Source organism: Camarhynchus parvulus, chromosome Z (genome assembly GCF_901933205.1).
Source record: "Camarhynchus parvulus chromosome Z, STF_HiC, whole genome shotgun sequence".
NCBI classification, from domain to species: Eukaryota; Metazoa; Chordata; class Aves; order Passeriformes; family Thraupidae; genus Camarhynchus; species Camarhynchus parvulus.
The window spans coordinates 8,920,373-8,938,208 of record NC_044601.1 but is presented as its reverse complement, the minus strand read 5'-3'; the positions used below and the strand labels follow the sequence as shown (position 1 = coordinate 8,938,208).

The following is a 17,836-nucleotide window of genomic DNA, read 5'->3' as shown; positions in this document are numbered from 1 at the left end:
ATTTATGGCTGACAGCCTGAAGAAATTACATGTCTTACATCACCTCGAGAAAGCTGCTCCTCTATTTTGGGCTTTGTTTCTTAAATAAATTTCAAAAGCACAGTACAAAGGGCACATGCATACTGAGAGCAGCAGAAGGATGTTTAGAAGTATATTTAAATTAAAAAGGTTATTTCTCTCTCCTGTTGCCTTCTTTTTGAAATGAGTCTCCACCACTAAAAAGGAAGATGTAAATATATCTGGGAAGAAAAACCCAAGCATAACATCTTTTAGTCACATAAAAAATGCTTTAAGTAACTAACTAAAGTGGTGCCTGTAAATGTGTGACTGCTGTGGCCCAAATATTTCATAAAATTAAGCTTTAACTCTTAGAGAGAACTTTGAGTAGCCATAGCTCAGGCTCTTGTGTGAGCAAGGTTAAACCAGTGCACTTTCTATTACAACTACTCTTTCAGACTAAGATTTTGGAGGCAAATGCATGAATGACACACACAAAACTACTCTGCAGCTCATGTAATGGCAGACAATCTTCTTCTTTCCTAAAATCTGTGTTGTCTTATTCCTACGATGGGAGCTGGTAACTACTCAGAGGCTTAGATGTATTCCATAAAGCAGGGAAGAAGTGCTTTTCGAGGAAAGGCTAGTAATCCCACTGATGTAATGGAATCACTGAGGCTACTAACCAGCAGTCATCAGTGTTTCTGTTCTGGACCAAGATCTGTGTCTGCAGCACCTGACATGCTTCAATGTTCTGCACTAAGCTTCAACAGCACAGTTTTAGAATAATTTAATTTTCCTTGGAGCTGCAGGAATTTCCCAACATCTGTTTTAAAAACATCGCGTGTGGTCACAGCAGTAATGCTGAAAAACAGGATGTAATCTGATGCAATTTGATGGATGAGGAGATGCCCATGCAAAGAGTAGAAGACTAAACTCATTTTCAAACCAACATCGTGGCTTCACACAACAGAGATATCCCTGGAGCTGGGGAAGTTCAGCTGAAAGCTCTCATCTGCTTCCTCAGAATGCTGAGGAAATCATATATAATGGACTTCTATGCCTTATATTGATGAAGATATTAATGCAATATTTATGATATTTTTTGTCAGGAGGGGAATGGCAGATTATTAGAAGCAATTTGCTTTAAGCCATAAATCAATTTTAGAATGCCTTGGGTGAGCCACAAAACTGTTGTTCTTTGTTTATAACATTTTTGGTAGAAACCATCTAGTTAACACTGCAGGGAGTGAGTCAGGCACTGCTCTTGCACAGTTAAAACTGTCTGGTCATCAGCCTGACTGTGAGGTTTCACTAATGGAACAGATGGAGCCTGGCCTTTGCTGTCTGGAGGGGCATATGTACCATTTATCCACACAGTTTACAAAAGCAAGATGTACGCCCTGTTCTTGTGTTATTAAAGTTACTTTTTCATAGTGGAACAATCTATCAGTTCAGTCCCTTGAGACAAACACATGGTGGATGGTTTCTGCGCCAGCAGTTAGGCCATCAGTACAAAACTGGGTAATACAATCACACCCTCACTGCAGAAAGTGCTACATGAGCAAGGGAAATCTGCTGCTGCCATTGTGTCCCCTGGAGTGGCTGCTGGGTGCAGAGGATGCTGTGGTGTCACCTGCAGCCATCTATTCTCTCTAAAAGCCATTCTGCCCCTTGCTTTCCTGATAAGTGCTTAGTGACAAATAAATTAAGAGTAGTCTTAGAAAAAGACTGGACTAAAATTCCAACTGAAGACCTCTTGGGAAGAGGGAGAGAGCAGGTGGAGGAAGTTCTGGGAAGTCTGAGCTCTTTTGGGTTGCCTACAACATGCTCATCTCCTCCCATGATGGCTACCCAGCAGAAACTGCTCTGCAATTCAAATGCCTGACTACTTGTAAAGTGAATTCCACTGTTTTGAAGCATAAGGCAGGATTTTTCAAAATATTTCAGTTCTGCTACGTTTCATTTAGCATTCATGGGGAATTTTGCCAGCACTGCCTTTGCCAGCAGCATTATGGCCAGTGAAATACTTGAAAAATCCTACCTAGAGAGGATCAATGGTTTCATCGCATTCTGTGTAGTTGTTTTGTTTGAGTAGATCTCAGGATGCCCTGAGTCATCCAACTGATTTAAACAAGACCCATCAAAGGGAACTTGGAACTGAACTCAAATCCTTAATCTTCATGTAGAACCCACTATTCTTCTCTGCAGTGGACAGTACCAGAATATTTCACCTTTCTCCTCATCTTCAATCTTTTAAATCCTTCCCCCTACACTCTTATGGGAGTTTAAAGGTCCTATCTCACTGAATTTTCCTCCTGAAATGCCACCAGGTTGTAAGTAATTGCGACCACAGTTTTCCACAAAGATTACTTTCTGATTTTGTTAGAAACCATAAATTATACAGCAGTGAATTTTGAGTGGAGAGAAGAAAAGGCTGAGTTCATAACAACAGACATGCTTTACCTTTGGGTCATGTATTCCAGAAAGTTCTTCATAGATCTTTTCTCCCACCATGACAGCAGCTAGGTTGGCTGTGTATGTAGACAGGCAAAACAAGCAGAAAATAGCCCAGAGATTCATTAAAAACCTTCCAGTCCAGCACTTTGGGGGTTTGATGGCAGCTGTTCTTCCAAACAGGATTGCGTAGCACACATTGAGGGCAGAGGAGAAGGAGAACACTTTGTTCCTGTTCCTTCCCCTAGGGGTCATTCCAAAAGGACTTTTCCACTCATACAAGGTCAGGAATACAGCTGTGATGTGAAGAGCAACAAATATCCCCAGCCACATAGTCCAGTGAAGTGGCCACATAAAGGCTCCAATAGGAGCTGCAGTGTCTTTGGTCCTCACCAAAATCCCCAAGCTGGTTGAAAAGAAAGGGCTGGTGAAATCAATCACTTGGCTTCGGGCAGTGTTGATGCTGAATGATGTCACTGCCATGTGAGCTGTACCAGCAAGAAGGTCTCCCACCAGCCCAGTCCAGTGGCCATTCTTCCAGGCACCATATTTTCCATCCCCAACAATGTACAAGTCAAAATCAAAATTCATATCCTCAGCCAGCTTCTCCAGCAGGTCAATGCAGTAGCCATAGCAGCACTTCTTCAGCTCATTGGGCACGGTGTCATTGCCCCCTTGGAGGGTTTCAAACAGGTTGTCCAGCACACCTGAATCATTGGTCAGCGGGTCCAGGCACAGCTGCCCTGCTGGGCACAGACCTTCATCATCTACATCCCTTGTGAAGACAAAGGGATGCTCAATCAGAGTCACCACCCTCAGGTGCAGCCGGGTGGGGTGTTGCATGTGACTTTTGTGTCTCTGTGCCTGTTCTGGCCATATCCCATAGTCCATGATGATCTTCCCTTCTTGCCAGCTCCCCAGGCGCGTCCACATCGGGTTTCCAACGGGGTCGTGCTGCAGATTCCAGATGAAGAAATTATTTTCTGAGCTGACAATGGATGAGCCCTTCACCTTAATGTGGCCGCTGAGACCATCAAAAGTTGTGTTGGCTAAAAACCTGTTGGAGAGAGAAAGCAGAGGAGTCAGAAGCAGACAGGTGAATCATGAATTTATCTTGAAGAGAGTAGATGGGGATATTGCTGAACACCTGGACCATTAAAAGAACATAGATCCTATGATACAATGAACCAGCCACATAATTTATTACTAAATTATATGGGGGTGCTCCCCTACTATCTAATGCAAATGAAAACTCTGAAAGATGTATTATTTTACTTACTAGAAAAAATGAGTAGAAGAACAGTAATTTTTTCAGTTACCTTTGCCTCACAAACTGATGAGACACAGGTTAGTTCTAAGCTGAACTCACCAGATCTGCTGTCACTTTCCTAGATAAAAATACATATGAAAATGGAAGACTGGAAATTATGTATGAAATGTCCTTCCAAGAAAAATGCTATAATCTCAGTAAGATCTAGCTTACATAAGAGGGGCTACTGAAGTGCTGTCAACAGCTTTCAAGCACTCTCAAGTGAACCAATCTGGATTCAAAAATGCAAATTTGGCATTGGTAAATCACTGTTAGACACTTCAAAATAAAGTAAGGGAAGAAAGTGAAAGATGGTTGCTCTAGGACAGTCAGTTTTAATTCTTACAAAAAAAAAAAAAAAAGAAAAAGCAGTTTTTTAAAAAAATGTGCAAAAGTAATGTTCTTAAATGTGCGGTGCTGCCACTGAAGCAGAACTCATGAAGTGTGCCAGTTTTGCACTGCACATTTTGCATTGAGAATTTGGGGCTTTTACTATTCCAGATACTGACAATTAAGTTGTGTATTTCCTTTGTATTGGAAGGCAGTGTTCACTAGTAGTTGTCCTCTGTGCCTGTTGAATTCAGCTTCTGGAAAACCATCATCAAAGAGGCTAAAAACGACATGGATAAAGGAGCAGGGAACTCAGTAGGAATTAAGTGTTTGAAGCAGAAAATCCTTTTCAGTGTGAGCACCATGACTAGCTGAACTGCATGCTGCTAACAGCAGAGCTGCTATGCATTTGGCAGGGGCCACACAAGCCTTAAAACACTGGTTCCATTAAAAACAACCGAGTTAAATTGTTGCTAATATGGTGCAAGGCAAGTCATGTGCATTTTTTTTCAGTAAGAGGCATTCAGAAGACAGACTACTCAGCTGTCGTAGCAGAATATAGCACTTCACATTAATCCTGAGAACTGGATGAAAGTAAGTGTTGGGAGAAGTATAAAGGCTGTCATTCCAGCCTCAATAAAGAAGACATAAACTTTTAAGTAAAGTTAACTGTTTATCAATAGTTACAGAGGAAAAAAATAACCTTCAATTGATTTGAAAACAATAAATCAGTTTCAAGTGTGTGTACATCCATACTTCTGTCTGGTCTCTACACTTTGTTTTGATGACTTTTGATGATTTTTGATGGGGTTTCAGCAGAGTTAAGACTCAAGGTCATACAAATTTTAGCCCTTTGCAAAGGCAAATGCTTTAGTTTTGAGTGTGGTTGTGTCTGTGATAGCCTTCTCTAAGGCAACTTCACAGTTCTTGCTCAGTCTCCTTTGAGTAGGTTGAGTTTGGAGAAAGATGACACAGACAATACTCTCAAAAGCAGATGATCTATACATGTGCTAGCTTGGGTCTGGAAATCACACCTAAAAACGCGGACAGGTGTTTATAAATTTAAACGTATATACATTATAAATGCAGTTTTCATGTTTTAAATCCTTTATCATTTAGTCCAGTGTTAAAGGACACCATAGCGCCTGTAATCAGTGGTATCTGCCACTGTTTGCCCACTCCTTCCCTCCTAATCCATGCTTCCTACCTGATGGTGTAACTTCCCTCTTTGTTTATGTAAACATTATCAAGACAAAGTTTATGGGAGCAGGCACTCTTTAGCACTAAAGGAAGGTTTATGTGCCCATAAACTTGTTTGGGTTTTATCTCTCCCTTACTTTTACCTCCCTCAGTCTTTGTAAAAAATTGTGCAACTTGTTTACAAGCCTTGCTGGGCACACAGGCAAAAGCCATCACTGTGACAGTAACAGTAAAACCATTCCATGCGTGTAGATGGACCTGCGTGAAAATTTTCTTACGAGATGTGCACAAAAAACTTAGCAGTTCACAAAAATGCCAAAACCAGAGGGACACGAGTCCTCAGGGGGAATAAGCTTGCAAAGTTCTCATGAATTTGGCCCCATGTTGCTAATACAGCATGACCTGGGCATGAGAATGCTGCAAAGCAGGTGCTTTGGGAGTGACTGAAGCCATGGAACAATGCATTACGTTAATTTTCTCAAGGTGGAAGGAGACCACTGGAATTAATGTATGCTGTTCCCTGACTTGTACAGTAGAAGTGAGCACCTTCAGGGGGGCAGAACGAGCCCTCTGAACCCATCCTGTGGTTCTGTTAGGAGCGGGTACCTGAGAGTGATTTAGCAGCATTTCAATGTACAACTTCACCACCTCATGAAGTTGGCGGCTTATCTTTGCAGCTGATTTGCATGTTCTGTATTTTTTCGTAGTGACAGAACATGAATCAAAGTAAATGATGGGAACCATGCTGGAGAAGCATTTTAACAGCACTTTGTTTTATACGCAAGCAGCTGCGGCTGCTGAGCATTTGCATGCACTGTGAGCAGCACCAGTGAAACTCATGCCAGCAACTTCAAGTGAAAACTCCTTTATTCAATAACTTTAGGAAACAGATAAGAGGCTCTGACTACACTTCTTAAGCTAGAAATCTCCAGTGTGAATCTTTGGGAATTACAAGTGCTGGGTACTGCACAGACACACTGGCAGTATCTGAACAGCGCTGTTTCAGAAGGGCTACTGACAAATCTGTATGGAAAGACAGCCTGCACAAATTTCAGAAGGTGAAGGGCCAGATCCTCAAGTCTGACAGCTGAATGAATTTTCTTGATGCAGTGTCAATATATGGGAGCTGACATTCACACTGACAGTCTATGATAACTGCATCAAAGCTTTATCAGAGTCACTTCAGTTTGAACAATGAGTCCAAAGTGTGTCATTCACTCATTTCAGCTTTGTTTCTCATGTGCTTTGTTACAAGAACCACTCCTTAGACCTTTAGCAGCACTATCACTCTCCAGTAGCAGTATCTTTGTTGTATATTTAAGAATGATTTAATGAAATTATTTTCTCTCAAGCTTCATGGTTGGGTCATTCCACCTCTCTTTTTGGGAAGCTTACTGGAGGCAAGAACTAGAATTGGCATGGAAAAAGAGAAAGTTCTGGGGCGAACTTTTAGTAGCCTTGCAGTCCCTAAAGGGACTGTAACAGAGCTGGAGAGATTTCTTACTGATAGGACAAGAGGAAATGGCTACAAACTGCCAGAGGGCAGGGTTAGATGGGATACTGGGAATAAGTTCTTCCCTGGGAGGGTGGGGAGGCCCTGGCACTGGTTGCCCAAAGCAGCTGTGGCTGCCCCATCCCTGGAAGAGCTCAAGACCAGGCTGGACAAGGCTGACAGCAATCTGGGATAGTGGGATGTGTCCCTACCCATAGGAGGGGGTGAAATGATGTGATGTTTAAGGTCGCTTCCAACCCAAACCATTCTGTGATTTGATGGACCTATGAAGTAGCAGGTTGATGAAATTACCCAAGAAGCTGAGTTAAAGCTGTAAGACTAATTAAAGCTACAAGACAAGATGGGGCTTTGAAATTTTAATGCCTTGTTCCATCAACAAGGATGCTCCCGTGAGCTGGCAAGAATAGAAGAGGGAATCAATCTCATTGTAAGAGGAATAATGGACAGTGACATACAACAGTAAAATCTTCAGGGGGCTGTACATCTATACCCCTATCCATGGAGATACAAGCATGCTTTGCCATGAACTAGCTCATTATTCTGCTCCTGGGTTCACTTAAATGTCTGCACAGCCAAGGTATGAGATCAGATCTGGCAGAAGAAGCTCTGGCTGTGCCAGAGAGTGGGGCTGCTGTTCATCCACCCTTTGCAGAGAGGCGAGGTGAAGGCACTGCTTCTTCTCCCTCATCCCCTTCTCCATCCCCATGCATGGCAGCTCCAGGCTTCCCACCAAGACATACTGGTTCACTCAGACAGAAAAATGCACTCATTACTAAAAAGCAGTTAAGCACCAGACAAAATTTTCATCTTTGGGGGCTAAAAACGCCTAAAACCCCTGGAGAGATGGGCCAGGTTGGTCACAATGAAGCCACTCATCAGCATGCCACACCTGAGAAATTAATGGCACCACTCAGAGTTAATAGTTGTGCTGCTGACGCAAACACATCAACTCTGGCCGTCAGTACCTGTCTCGCTCAAACTCTGCAAAACCAGCTGCACTGACTTAGCACAAGGGTTTCTCTAACCTGCTATTTTCTCTTTAATAGGGTCCACAAGCAAACGTATAGGGGAAAAAACAAGGCTAAGCATACAATTCTTTCTTTCACTTCCACAATACCTTTCACAGATGTGAAATTGCATATTGCATATTGTCTCCCAAAATACAGAAAAAGCTAGTGGTTCTCTGAAGAGAGCATCAATGATGAATTATTTTTCATGAAGACATTTAAGTGTTTTATTTTTGTTTTCCTTTTTTTTTAATCTCTTCTTCAAACCTCAAAAAGCCTATTCATAAAATTGCTGTCCTCTTGTTACTCTACGAAGGCTCCTGCTTTTACTTTTCAGTTAAAATATCCAGAATAATGTGGCAAAATAAACATCACAAGTCACTGGGTTATTGTGAGTTGGTCCAGTGTTTATTTCCCAAGCCCTCTTCCATTCTTTGGAAACAGAGAGTTTTTGACTCTGAATGGACAAGTGGACTAAGGAAATGTTGGAGTCCCAAATGGTTGTGTTTTGAGCAGTGCTGTAAACAATGTATTCATTATTGTGCAGACATATCCAAGAAAAAATTATGTTTCTCAAAAAAAGCCCCAAGAACTTTTATCCTAACTCTGTCCAACAAAATCTTTAAGTTGAAAACCAGATGTAATGGGGGGAAAACATGCAACAGCTGCTGGATGTAGATTAAGTGATGAATTAATGTGGTTACTCAAGATATTTTTGCTTGTTTTCAGAAAGAACCATGCAAGTTTTCCACTCATATGTTAAAAACTGAGTATTTCTAAACAGGAACACACAAGTAGTTTTGGGAATAGCTTCCACATAGTGACATGCAGCAGAGATAGCACTTTGTACTTTTGAATGCTCTCACCAGAAGAAACCCTCTGAGGAGATGAAGGTGCATCTTTTTCCTCTCTTTTCCATGGAAGCATACTATCAAGGGCTACTACACATCTTTATATTGTCTGAGACAGTGCAAATATTCTGTGTTTTGTACACTCAAAATCTCAGAGAATTTGACAGTAGCCCACCTTATAAAAATAAATAAAAATACAAGATTTAGAGCACAGTCTGTAACCTAGCCTATGCTTACTATGTGATCTCAACTTCTGGAACAGTGTCTTCTTCTACCAGAATCTTGAAGTTCTGGCTTCTCTCCCATTGTGGTAAAGTTAAGATTTCATTATCTGCCCATAAGTAATGAAGGAGGAGAAAATACTGAAACAAACGTGTTTGTGAGGGAGGGTAAGAAGCATGACAGTTAATCCACAGAGAATGGTGGGAGGGATGGAGAAGAAAATTATTTTTCTTGCAATACAGCAAATATTACCTAAGGGGGAAAAAAATGGCAAAACTTACTTTGACAAATACTGGCCTGAAGTGATATTCCTCTCTTCCGTGTCCATGCAGTTCATCGTACTTGGAATGAGAGCCAGCTCAGGCTGGATCATGGTGGCTGCTGCCACAGCCCTGGCCACCAGCTCCATGGCATCCTGCACGTAGTGCTCGAAGACCGACTGAGTTGTCTTGCCATGAGCGATGAGACCGAGGGGCAAACCTTCTGTCCTCAGCTCTTCCACGTTCTGTGAATCCCCAATAATCCAGTGCAGCTCTGGAGGCATCACACCAAACTGCGTGGTTATCTCAAAAATCCTCCGCGTTTTCTCCATGTCACACCCAAACATCACCATGGTCGACGTCGTGTCTTTGATGCTCTCCAGGTAAAACTGCAAGTAGTTCAGAAGGTCACTGGTTGAAGTGAGGTTTGCTGTGATGTTTATAATGGACCCCAGGTGGAACTTGGAGCTCTGTTGTGTGAGGAAGAGAAAATCTGTGATGTTCCACTCCTCCTGGCACAGCATCAGGCTGAAATTGTACCAGTTGTTCATCGCGAGGATCGAGAAAGTGACATCAGCATCAGAACTCAGTGAATTTTCTAAGCTCATCTGCAGGTGAAGGGGGTTCTGTGGTTATAAAAATGAAAGACAGTGATCAGAAATATACTGGACACAAGCTAATGAGTCTGATTAATTTTTATATTCTCCTTTAGTTCAAAGTAACCACCTGCCAATCAACAGAACTGTATGAGCAACAGGAAAATTTACACCCACCCAGCCTAAATGGACTGTGATTCATGGGCTTCCTCTGTCAGTTTGACTCAACTGCAGCAGTAATTAATGAGCCTGTTTCTGAGAATATGTTCTTCTTTCTACCCACTTGTCCTTTTGGATTTCAAAGCATTCTCAAGCAAAGATTTCCCTGCACCTCTAACAGGGATATGAAAAGGTATTTCCTTACTGCTCAAGTTCAGCCCATTTACTGACCCATTTACAAATGAATGGTTCATTGGTAAACAGTAAAAAAAATAAAGAAAATCCCTCAGTTGTTTTTATTATAGCTCTTTTTGTGTGTGTGTGTGTAGTGGGGGGATTTTTTACAGACATATGAGTAACCTAATAAAATGGATCACAGTCTACCACCGAGGCACATCACATACTGCCAACAACAAAGGACAAGTTACTCAATGCACAAGAGGCTAAGATATGCATACTCTGATTTCTGAGCTGGAAAAGGTTTGATAAATAAGCATTTCATACTCATTTCTTACCATGTCATTGATGCTATTACAGAGCTAGACCTATTATGTTTCCCAAAACCACTGCCCTTGGCTTTATATTCTCCAGAAAAGGAAGGAGGATTTGAGGCTAACTCCTCTTTCTCTTAAGGTGAGTAGTTATTATTTGATCATTCTTTTCCTTTACTCTCATTCCTCTCCTTTCCCCGGTCTTAAAAATAATTTTTTATTTCCAGTTTTAATAAGAAAGAAAAAAAGTTAAAGAATCCAAGCAATTTCTGGCACTTGCTATGAAAAAATTCTTTGCCCTACAAAAATGTTTCTACCAGGCTTTCAGCTAGCATATTATATATTACTCCAACTTTTGCTTTTCAGTTGAGAACTTGACAATCTTCCCTGTAGCTTTCCTAAAGAAGTGATATCACTTTACACTGGCATTCAATTCCAGCTACGAGACTGTCCAAAAAATGTCATGTCTGTTCCAGTGCACCTTTTGGTCTGTGAGATCTTTGTTGTGACTTTATGTCAGCATCTGTCTGTATTGATGTCCACTCAAATTGTATATTACCCTACACAAGTACCTGGATTTCATCTTTTTATCCATTATGTTACTAAACACTTCAGGTCTGTTCATCCTTCTCTTATGTCCTCAGTAGTTAATCTGTATTATGTGAGGGATAAAGCATTTTCAAATTCAATAAAAGATGTCATTTTGGTTTTAAAAGTACTTTACTGATAATAACAGGTTCCAGCGTGTATGGATCTTAGAAATGTCATTCTGAATTCAGAATAATACGATAATGAGTCAATTTACACTAGTTTTATTAAATAAAACCCTGGGCTCCCCAACACAGATGTAAGGGGTGAAATCACAAAAAAAAAAACAAACAACCAAAACCAACCAACAAACAAACAAACAAAAAAAAACAACAACAAAAAAACACCCAAACCCTGAAGAGCTATGTACTGGCTATAAGCAGCAAGCCTTCATTGTGTTAATTTGCAGCTACATGAACTCATCATCTGTTTTCCAGATAGTTTAAATTCAGAGCTTGATAAAAAGAATGCTGTAATTGAATATGTTCTCAGTTCTTTTCGTTATCTCTTGGGTTTGGTACCTGTGGCCCCTTTTTTTTTTTTTTTACCAAGATGCAAGAACAAGCTAATTAAACAAAACACTGTCCACAATCGATGCACATCATGTACTGCCAGCAAGACACAAGACGGATGACTCTTCGATAAAGGACAAGTAACTCTGTGCACAAGGAGCTCACCTATGTAGAATTTCTGAGTTCTGAGCTGGAAAGCATTGCCTACTAATTAAAACACATGATAAGTTTAGGAGGGAAATAAAGCACTGTGCATAGTGGGTTCAGGAAGCTGGCTTGAATAAGCTAGTCCCTGCAAACTGAACCACAACAAACTTTTTTTCTGAGGTTATGAGATATTCAGGTAAATTTACTCCAGTCAGTCTCTCACTGGAAATAGATGGGAGTAAGAAAGATTTGCCTTGTCCTCTTTGTCCAAAATTAGGGAGAAGTAGAAATATTTTGTACACAATGATTCACCTCCCATCAGCCAAACTCTGCAAGCTTTAGTTAATTCGAGTGTTAATGCCAGTGAGAATAAATGTTTTTCAGTATGCACAGAACACCCTCTGTGCACATACAAAGGACAGCACACAATCTGACCATTCCTCTGCAGGGAGCAGCAAACACCTTCAGTATTTTAGAAGGATAGCATCTCAAGCACAGTACTATGGCTGTTATGGGATGGGCTCAGGGATCAATCAAAGAAATCTACCAGATGCAGAAAAACAACCAGAGTGTGACAGATGTTTGTAGTAACAGATGTGTCCATACTGCTGCATCAAACAGCCCAGAAAACAAAAAACAAACTAGAGCTTTTGTACAGCTTACCCTGTCCTGGGTCTGGTTTTGGCACCTCTCATACCCAGCACATTTGGGGAGTAAGAGTACCCAGAATATCCCAGGAGGGATAAGACTGTGTAAGCACTATCTCTCCACCTCACCCAGCAGGTTTCGCTCTTTGAAGATCTCTATGTCCTTATGCCAAACTCAGTGCACATGTGCAATTTCACAAATGCAAGACTGCTTCTGCTCCTCTACCGTTCTTCCTGTATTAGAACACTCTGAACTGATGAAAACCCACACCCAAAGATCACTGGGCATTATCCTGGGCCCCCCAAGCACACACAGTCCAGAGAAGGTGGAACTCTGCCTCAGGGCCAGAAAAATGGATGTGATTTTACTCAGCAATGCAGGTGAAGGTAGCTTCCACCTGGCTGGGAGTTCTCAGGTTCTTGCACGGCTGGGCTCTCCTATGGAACCACAGCCACAGCATTAGTCCTCGGGAGCTCCAGCACTGTGATCCCTGTCCTGTGTGCAGCACACCTGGACGTGTCAGCACTAACAGCCCATTCCCATGCTGAGACACTCCTCCTCCCTGAACAGAGGAGTTATTTGGGATAACCTGGCTTGGACTGAGCCTGCGTGTAGAAGGGCTCCTCAGAGTGAGACCATCTGTGCTTCAGCCATCACCTTCAGGAGCCCACAGATGCACTGGCAAAAGCACTTATCATCACTGTGATTTATTAGCTGCTAAATTCCCTGCTAAGATGCTTGAAAGATAAACATTCAGCCCTGGAAAAGCAGCAGTCTCTCTTCTCTACTAGGAGTATTGGACTGCAAATCTGTCTTCAGAATTTTTCTGATACAACAGCGTACATAAAATTTAGTCACCAGGCATTACTTCTGCTTAGGTTTCAGCTCATTGTCTCTGCACACCATGAGAACATCCCTGTAGGTGTTGGGGAGGAAGAGTAATCAATGTTTCCTTTGTACTGGGACTGAGGGAAGGGAATGCTTCTTTGGAGATGTTCGGATTTTAAACCTGCCTAATTATATTTTGAAAGGTTTATTTGCCATTTGTATGGAGGTTGTAGTTGAAGAAAAATACACAGAAGCCACATTTCAGTAGAGAGCCTTTGATATTATAGTGTTCTTAATGCTTTCACATATCTCTTGTTTATTTGTCTCTCTTCAAAGTCAACAATTACTGCTTTTTAATGAAGAACTTCTACAAATTATTTATTAAATCATTCAGCAGTAATTGCTGAGAGAGTGTAATTTCACAGAGAAGGTTCCTGACAACTGAAATGATAATTTAGATGTGTACAACTTCATGGTAATAACAGAACAGAGATTTATGAGATTTCATCTGTGTATTGAACTCTCCTCCACCCTTATTACAGTTCTCAGGCAAACTCCTTCTTTACTTCCCTTTGAAATTAGCAGAGTTTGACTATTTCAGTTAAAATGACAATTAAAACTCACATGTAAATTAATTTTAAATGTCTTTGACTTTAAGCTGCCATTGAAGACTGGTGATCTACCCCAGGTTTTCTTCAAACTACACAATTTAACCTTATTTGAATAATGCTAATTGCTATCTGTTTTTAGTAATGTGTTTACACAGTGCCATTAGCAGAAACATCTTCTACGTCCACGAGTGCTTAATTTTTTATTGGACGTCACTAACTCCTGTTTTATAAACCAGCCACAACCACCTGACTTCACTGTTTACTCAGTAAAGAACGGGCCTTGAATCCTTAATTTCTGACTTACTGCCTTTGGATCAGATGCTGACAGTCTTTCCACTGCCTTTCAGTGGGCTCTGGACCAAGCCATTCATGGAACATTAAGCTGTACACGGTCTGATGTGCCTCTTCTCCTGCCCATCAGCAGAGACTGTAACTACTGATTTGCTTTTTGTATCCCAACCAGAGCAGTTTTTACAGATTTTTCCCATTGCCTGAGATACCTGAGAGAGCAGGTTCATTTAGCAGCTGAAACACGGTTTGCATTTCATTAACGCAGCAATTTCCAGGCCTCCATTTCATCAGTCTGCAGACCCATCCTTGTAAATCTTGTGAGCACAAGCGCCTGGAGCTGGGCTGACTTGCACCCTGAAGGAGCTGGTCATTTATCCCTTCAACCGAATTTGTAATGCTAATTAGGCATAGTCACAGTGACATTTTATTTGACATTATAATAGCTTCATTAGCAGAGTTAAAAGCATAGATGTGAACATTTTTTTGCTAACTGTGTAAAAGTAAACAACATACAGAAAATATTATTCCCCTCTGACTCTTGGGGAAAAGGCAGTGCTTACATATATATATATATATAGAAAGTATATACATTTTTGATAAGAAACACAAAAGAGAAAACAGGCTATGTAATCAGATCAGAGAAAGTTCCACTGAAGGAAAAAACCCCTCCTGGCTTGCAGTGCCACTGTGGGGACTCACAGCTCTAAAACAGAGCTCAACAGCAGCTGTGAGCAAACTGATGCCACAGATTCGAAAACCAGGAGGATTGTTTTTTTCCCCATGGTTGAAATTAGAAAATTTAGGCCTAAAGCCCAATTTCTTAAAGTCTATGTGCACTTCCCCATTGCATGCTATGAGAAAAGGTGTTAGGAAATGCTATTTTATTTTTTTAATGCGTGCTGCCTCTGCTGAAATGGCAATACTTGAAGCAGGAGCTTGTGCTGGCAGCCGACAGACTGTGGGAAGTCCTGCCTCCCTTCCTGACCAGCTGCCGAGGTGCACCCCCTGCACCACATCCCAGCCCTGCCCACCCCACCGGCTGCTCTGGAGGGGAGGGGAGCTCCTGTTGCAGCAAAAAACCTGCTCTGCCCTCAGCACTTTGCTGCTTCTGCTATGCAGACCTCTGGTTCCCTGGGGAAGAAAACCCCAGACCTGCTTTGGACCAAAAACCAGTGAGATGATGTCAGAAATTCAATTCCTTTTTTCCTTCTCTTGTCCATCTGTCTCCTTATACACCCTTGTTTGACCAAGTAATTTCAAACTGGGCTGGTCCCCACACTAAAGACCATTATTTTGCACAGGGTTTAAGAGCTCTGAAAGAAAAGCTTTCTTAGACTAGCCAGAGCTATCCTGATTCCTGCAGCAAAAGAAGCCTGGCATCCATCCAGGCAATGCTTACATGCAAATCCTAAAAATGCACTGACTGTTGATTTTAAAAATCACTATACCACAGGAGTTAGCTTAATTTAAATTTTGACTTAAGTTTGTCTTGAAAATTATTTCTTTTATTAGACCAGACAGACATGACTTGAGGTCGCTTTCCCTAATGCTACACAAAAATACTCCAGACTAATCTGAATATGTACAGCTCTCTACAAGGTCATGGAGGCAATGTAAAATATGAACTTTCAGCTGCTCTTGGAAAGTAGGGTCCATTATTTATCTGAATAGCTACTTATAAATTATCCTAAGTAATATTACTTCAAAAACGTCAAGGTGTTCTTTGCTTCAGCAAGAAAAAAAAATCCAATATTCAAAGTTCAATGAAGAACATTTCATACAGATCCAAGAGAGAGAACAGTTTTCCCTTCCCTAAAATTTCCCTTTATAGTTTAAAGAAGGGCATGTGCAGACAGACCAGGGGGAGCTGTGCTAATTCTCCATTACATTTCTTTAAAATGGCAGTACAATTCGGGTGGGAGGAAGTGGTGGGTCCATGTCTGTGGTGTTCACTCCCAGCTGCCACAGAATTGTCATGAGAGTCCAAAAAGCCCTGGCAAACATTTGAGCAAAAGCTGCCAGGAGCTGCTGTGTGTGGAGGTCAGAATGGACTACTGAAGTGGGTGAGGACTTGCCAGAAGGAGCTGCTCCACTACAAGTCTTCCCACACCTGTAAAGAATACAAACCACAGCGGCTGTTCCACTAAGAGCATCTTTTGGGGCTTCTTCTGATTGCCACTAAGGGACTGGATAGCTGTAAAATGGTGTTTAGCAGAATTTAATCCTACCCTTAAGAAGAAACAGCATTCTTCTGAATCGAAGGCCTTCAGCAGACTGTTTAGGGATGTCTGAGTGCTCTTCTGTAGAGAAGCACCTCACAAGCACTGGTGCTTTGCACATCCTGACTTACATTCCAAATGGATCCATTTCAAAAGAGTTCTGAAGCAGGCAGTCTTGAGTTTTCCCACTTGTTGTTCAGGCAATGCACAGGCTTTTTCCCTCAAATTTTTGGTTCAAGCAATTCAGCTTTTGACAGCAGCAGAGCCAAAACAGCAGCAGCAGGTTGAAGCAGATACTACAAGTTCCTTGGGCTTGCTGAAATTTGTCTCCTTGCTCCTCACATCTGAGGTATGATAGAGGAGGACTCTGTTGTTGTAAAGAAATTTTGGTAACACACTAGGGCTGCTGGTTTAACTTGAAGAAAGCTATTTAGGCAGATACAAGGCTGCTCTGTGTGTGTGTGTGTCTGCTAATGGAATAACTCTCCTTAGCCTTTTAGAGGGATTACCTACAACCCCAGATCAAAGATATAGCTGTGGCCAGGCTGCAGGAATAAAATGTGAGTTGGATTATGGAGAAATAAGAGTTTAAAGACTGATGACGTAAAAACCAAACAAGGTTATATTGAAGGTCCCCAGAAGTGACATCATAAGGTAATAGCAAAAAACACCACTGCCAGCAGAGAATGGCACCAGGAGGTGCCAGGGCTAAAAATCACCACTCACCAGTGGTCAGCTACTGGTCACTAGGAGACTGCAGCCTTGAGAACTGAATAGAACAGGATTTACACAGAACAAAGGACAACTACCCACTGTGTACCACATGCCACAAATGTGGACATAAGGTAGACCTGCAAACAAATGAGGAATAGGCAAGTAAATACAGCAGGCATGCAGGCAGTATTAACGAATATAGAGAAGAGACCAAAAGTGGGAGAAATTCCCAAAATCAACATAATGCTCCTGCCTTGAGAAATCCTTGAACACAGATTACTTGCCAGTCACAATCTCTCGCCCCCAAAACCATGCAGGCACACGTGCTCTGTCTCTCTAAAGATCCTCCTCTCTAGAGGATGATCCCAGAGATGCAGGGATTCTGACTACAACATTTTGAACTGTGTTGTTACTGAGAATGAGCTGTGGCACTTGCATAATTCCCCCATATCATTAAGACAAACAATATCACTTTGCTAACAGTGCTGAGACCTTGATTAGGCTAACAATGAATTCCTGGCCTTGCACATAGGAAGGGTTTCTAAAGCTCACATTAGCTGAGTGCAATATTTGCTCGCATGCCTTGCTGTTGAGGACCCCTGCTAACACAGCACAAGAGCTGACAGGGAATTTGGCAACCAGGGCTGTAATTATGATGCACATTGCCAAGCACTGCTCCACACTGGGCTCCTTGGCACATCACCCCTGCCAGGCTCCTCAGCATCAAGGGCTCTTGAAGCAGCACTCCCATCTTTGCCCTGTTTCAGCAGCTTCCACCTTCCCATCAGTAAGATGGACATCCTGCAGCATATTGCTGGAAAATGCTGTTTTCAGAGGCATGACAGGTTGTGAGTACTCTTTCTGTATGACTTAACTTTTTTGGCAT

The 17,836-nt window shown here is 41.7% G+C and overlaps 1 protein-coding gene across 1 annotated transcript in view; it reads right to left on the bottom strand.

Annotated features, from left to right (window-relative positions):
• GRIN3A (glutamate ionotropic receptor NMDA type subunit 3A) overlaps positions 1-17,836 on the bottom strand; it is a 66,489-nt gene that overhangs the window by 31,833 nt on the left and 16,820 nt on the right. The window contains 2 exon segments of the mRNA XM_030969265.1: positions 2,464-3,511; positions 9,168-9,772. Of these exon segments, the coding sequence (XP_030825125.1) occupies positions 2,464-3,511; positions 9,168-9,772 (1,653 nt within the window).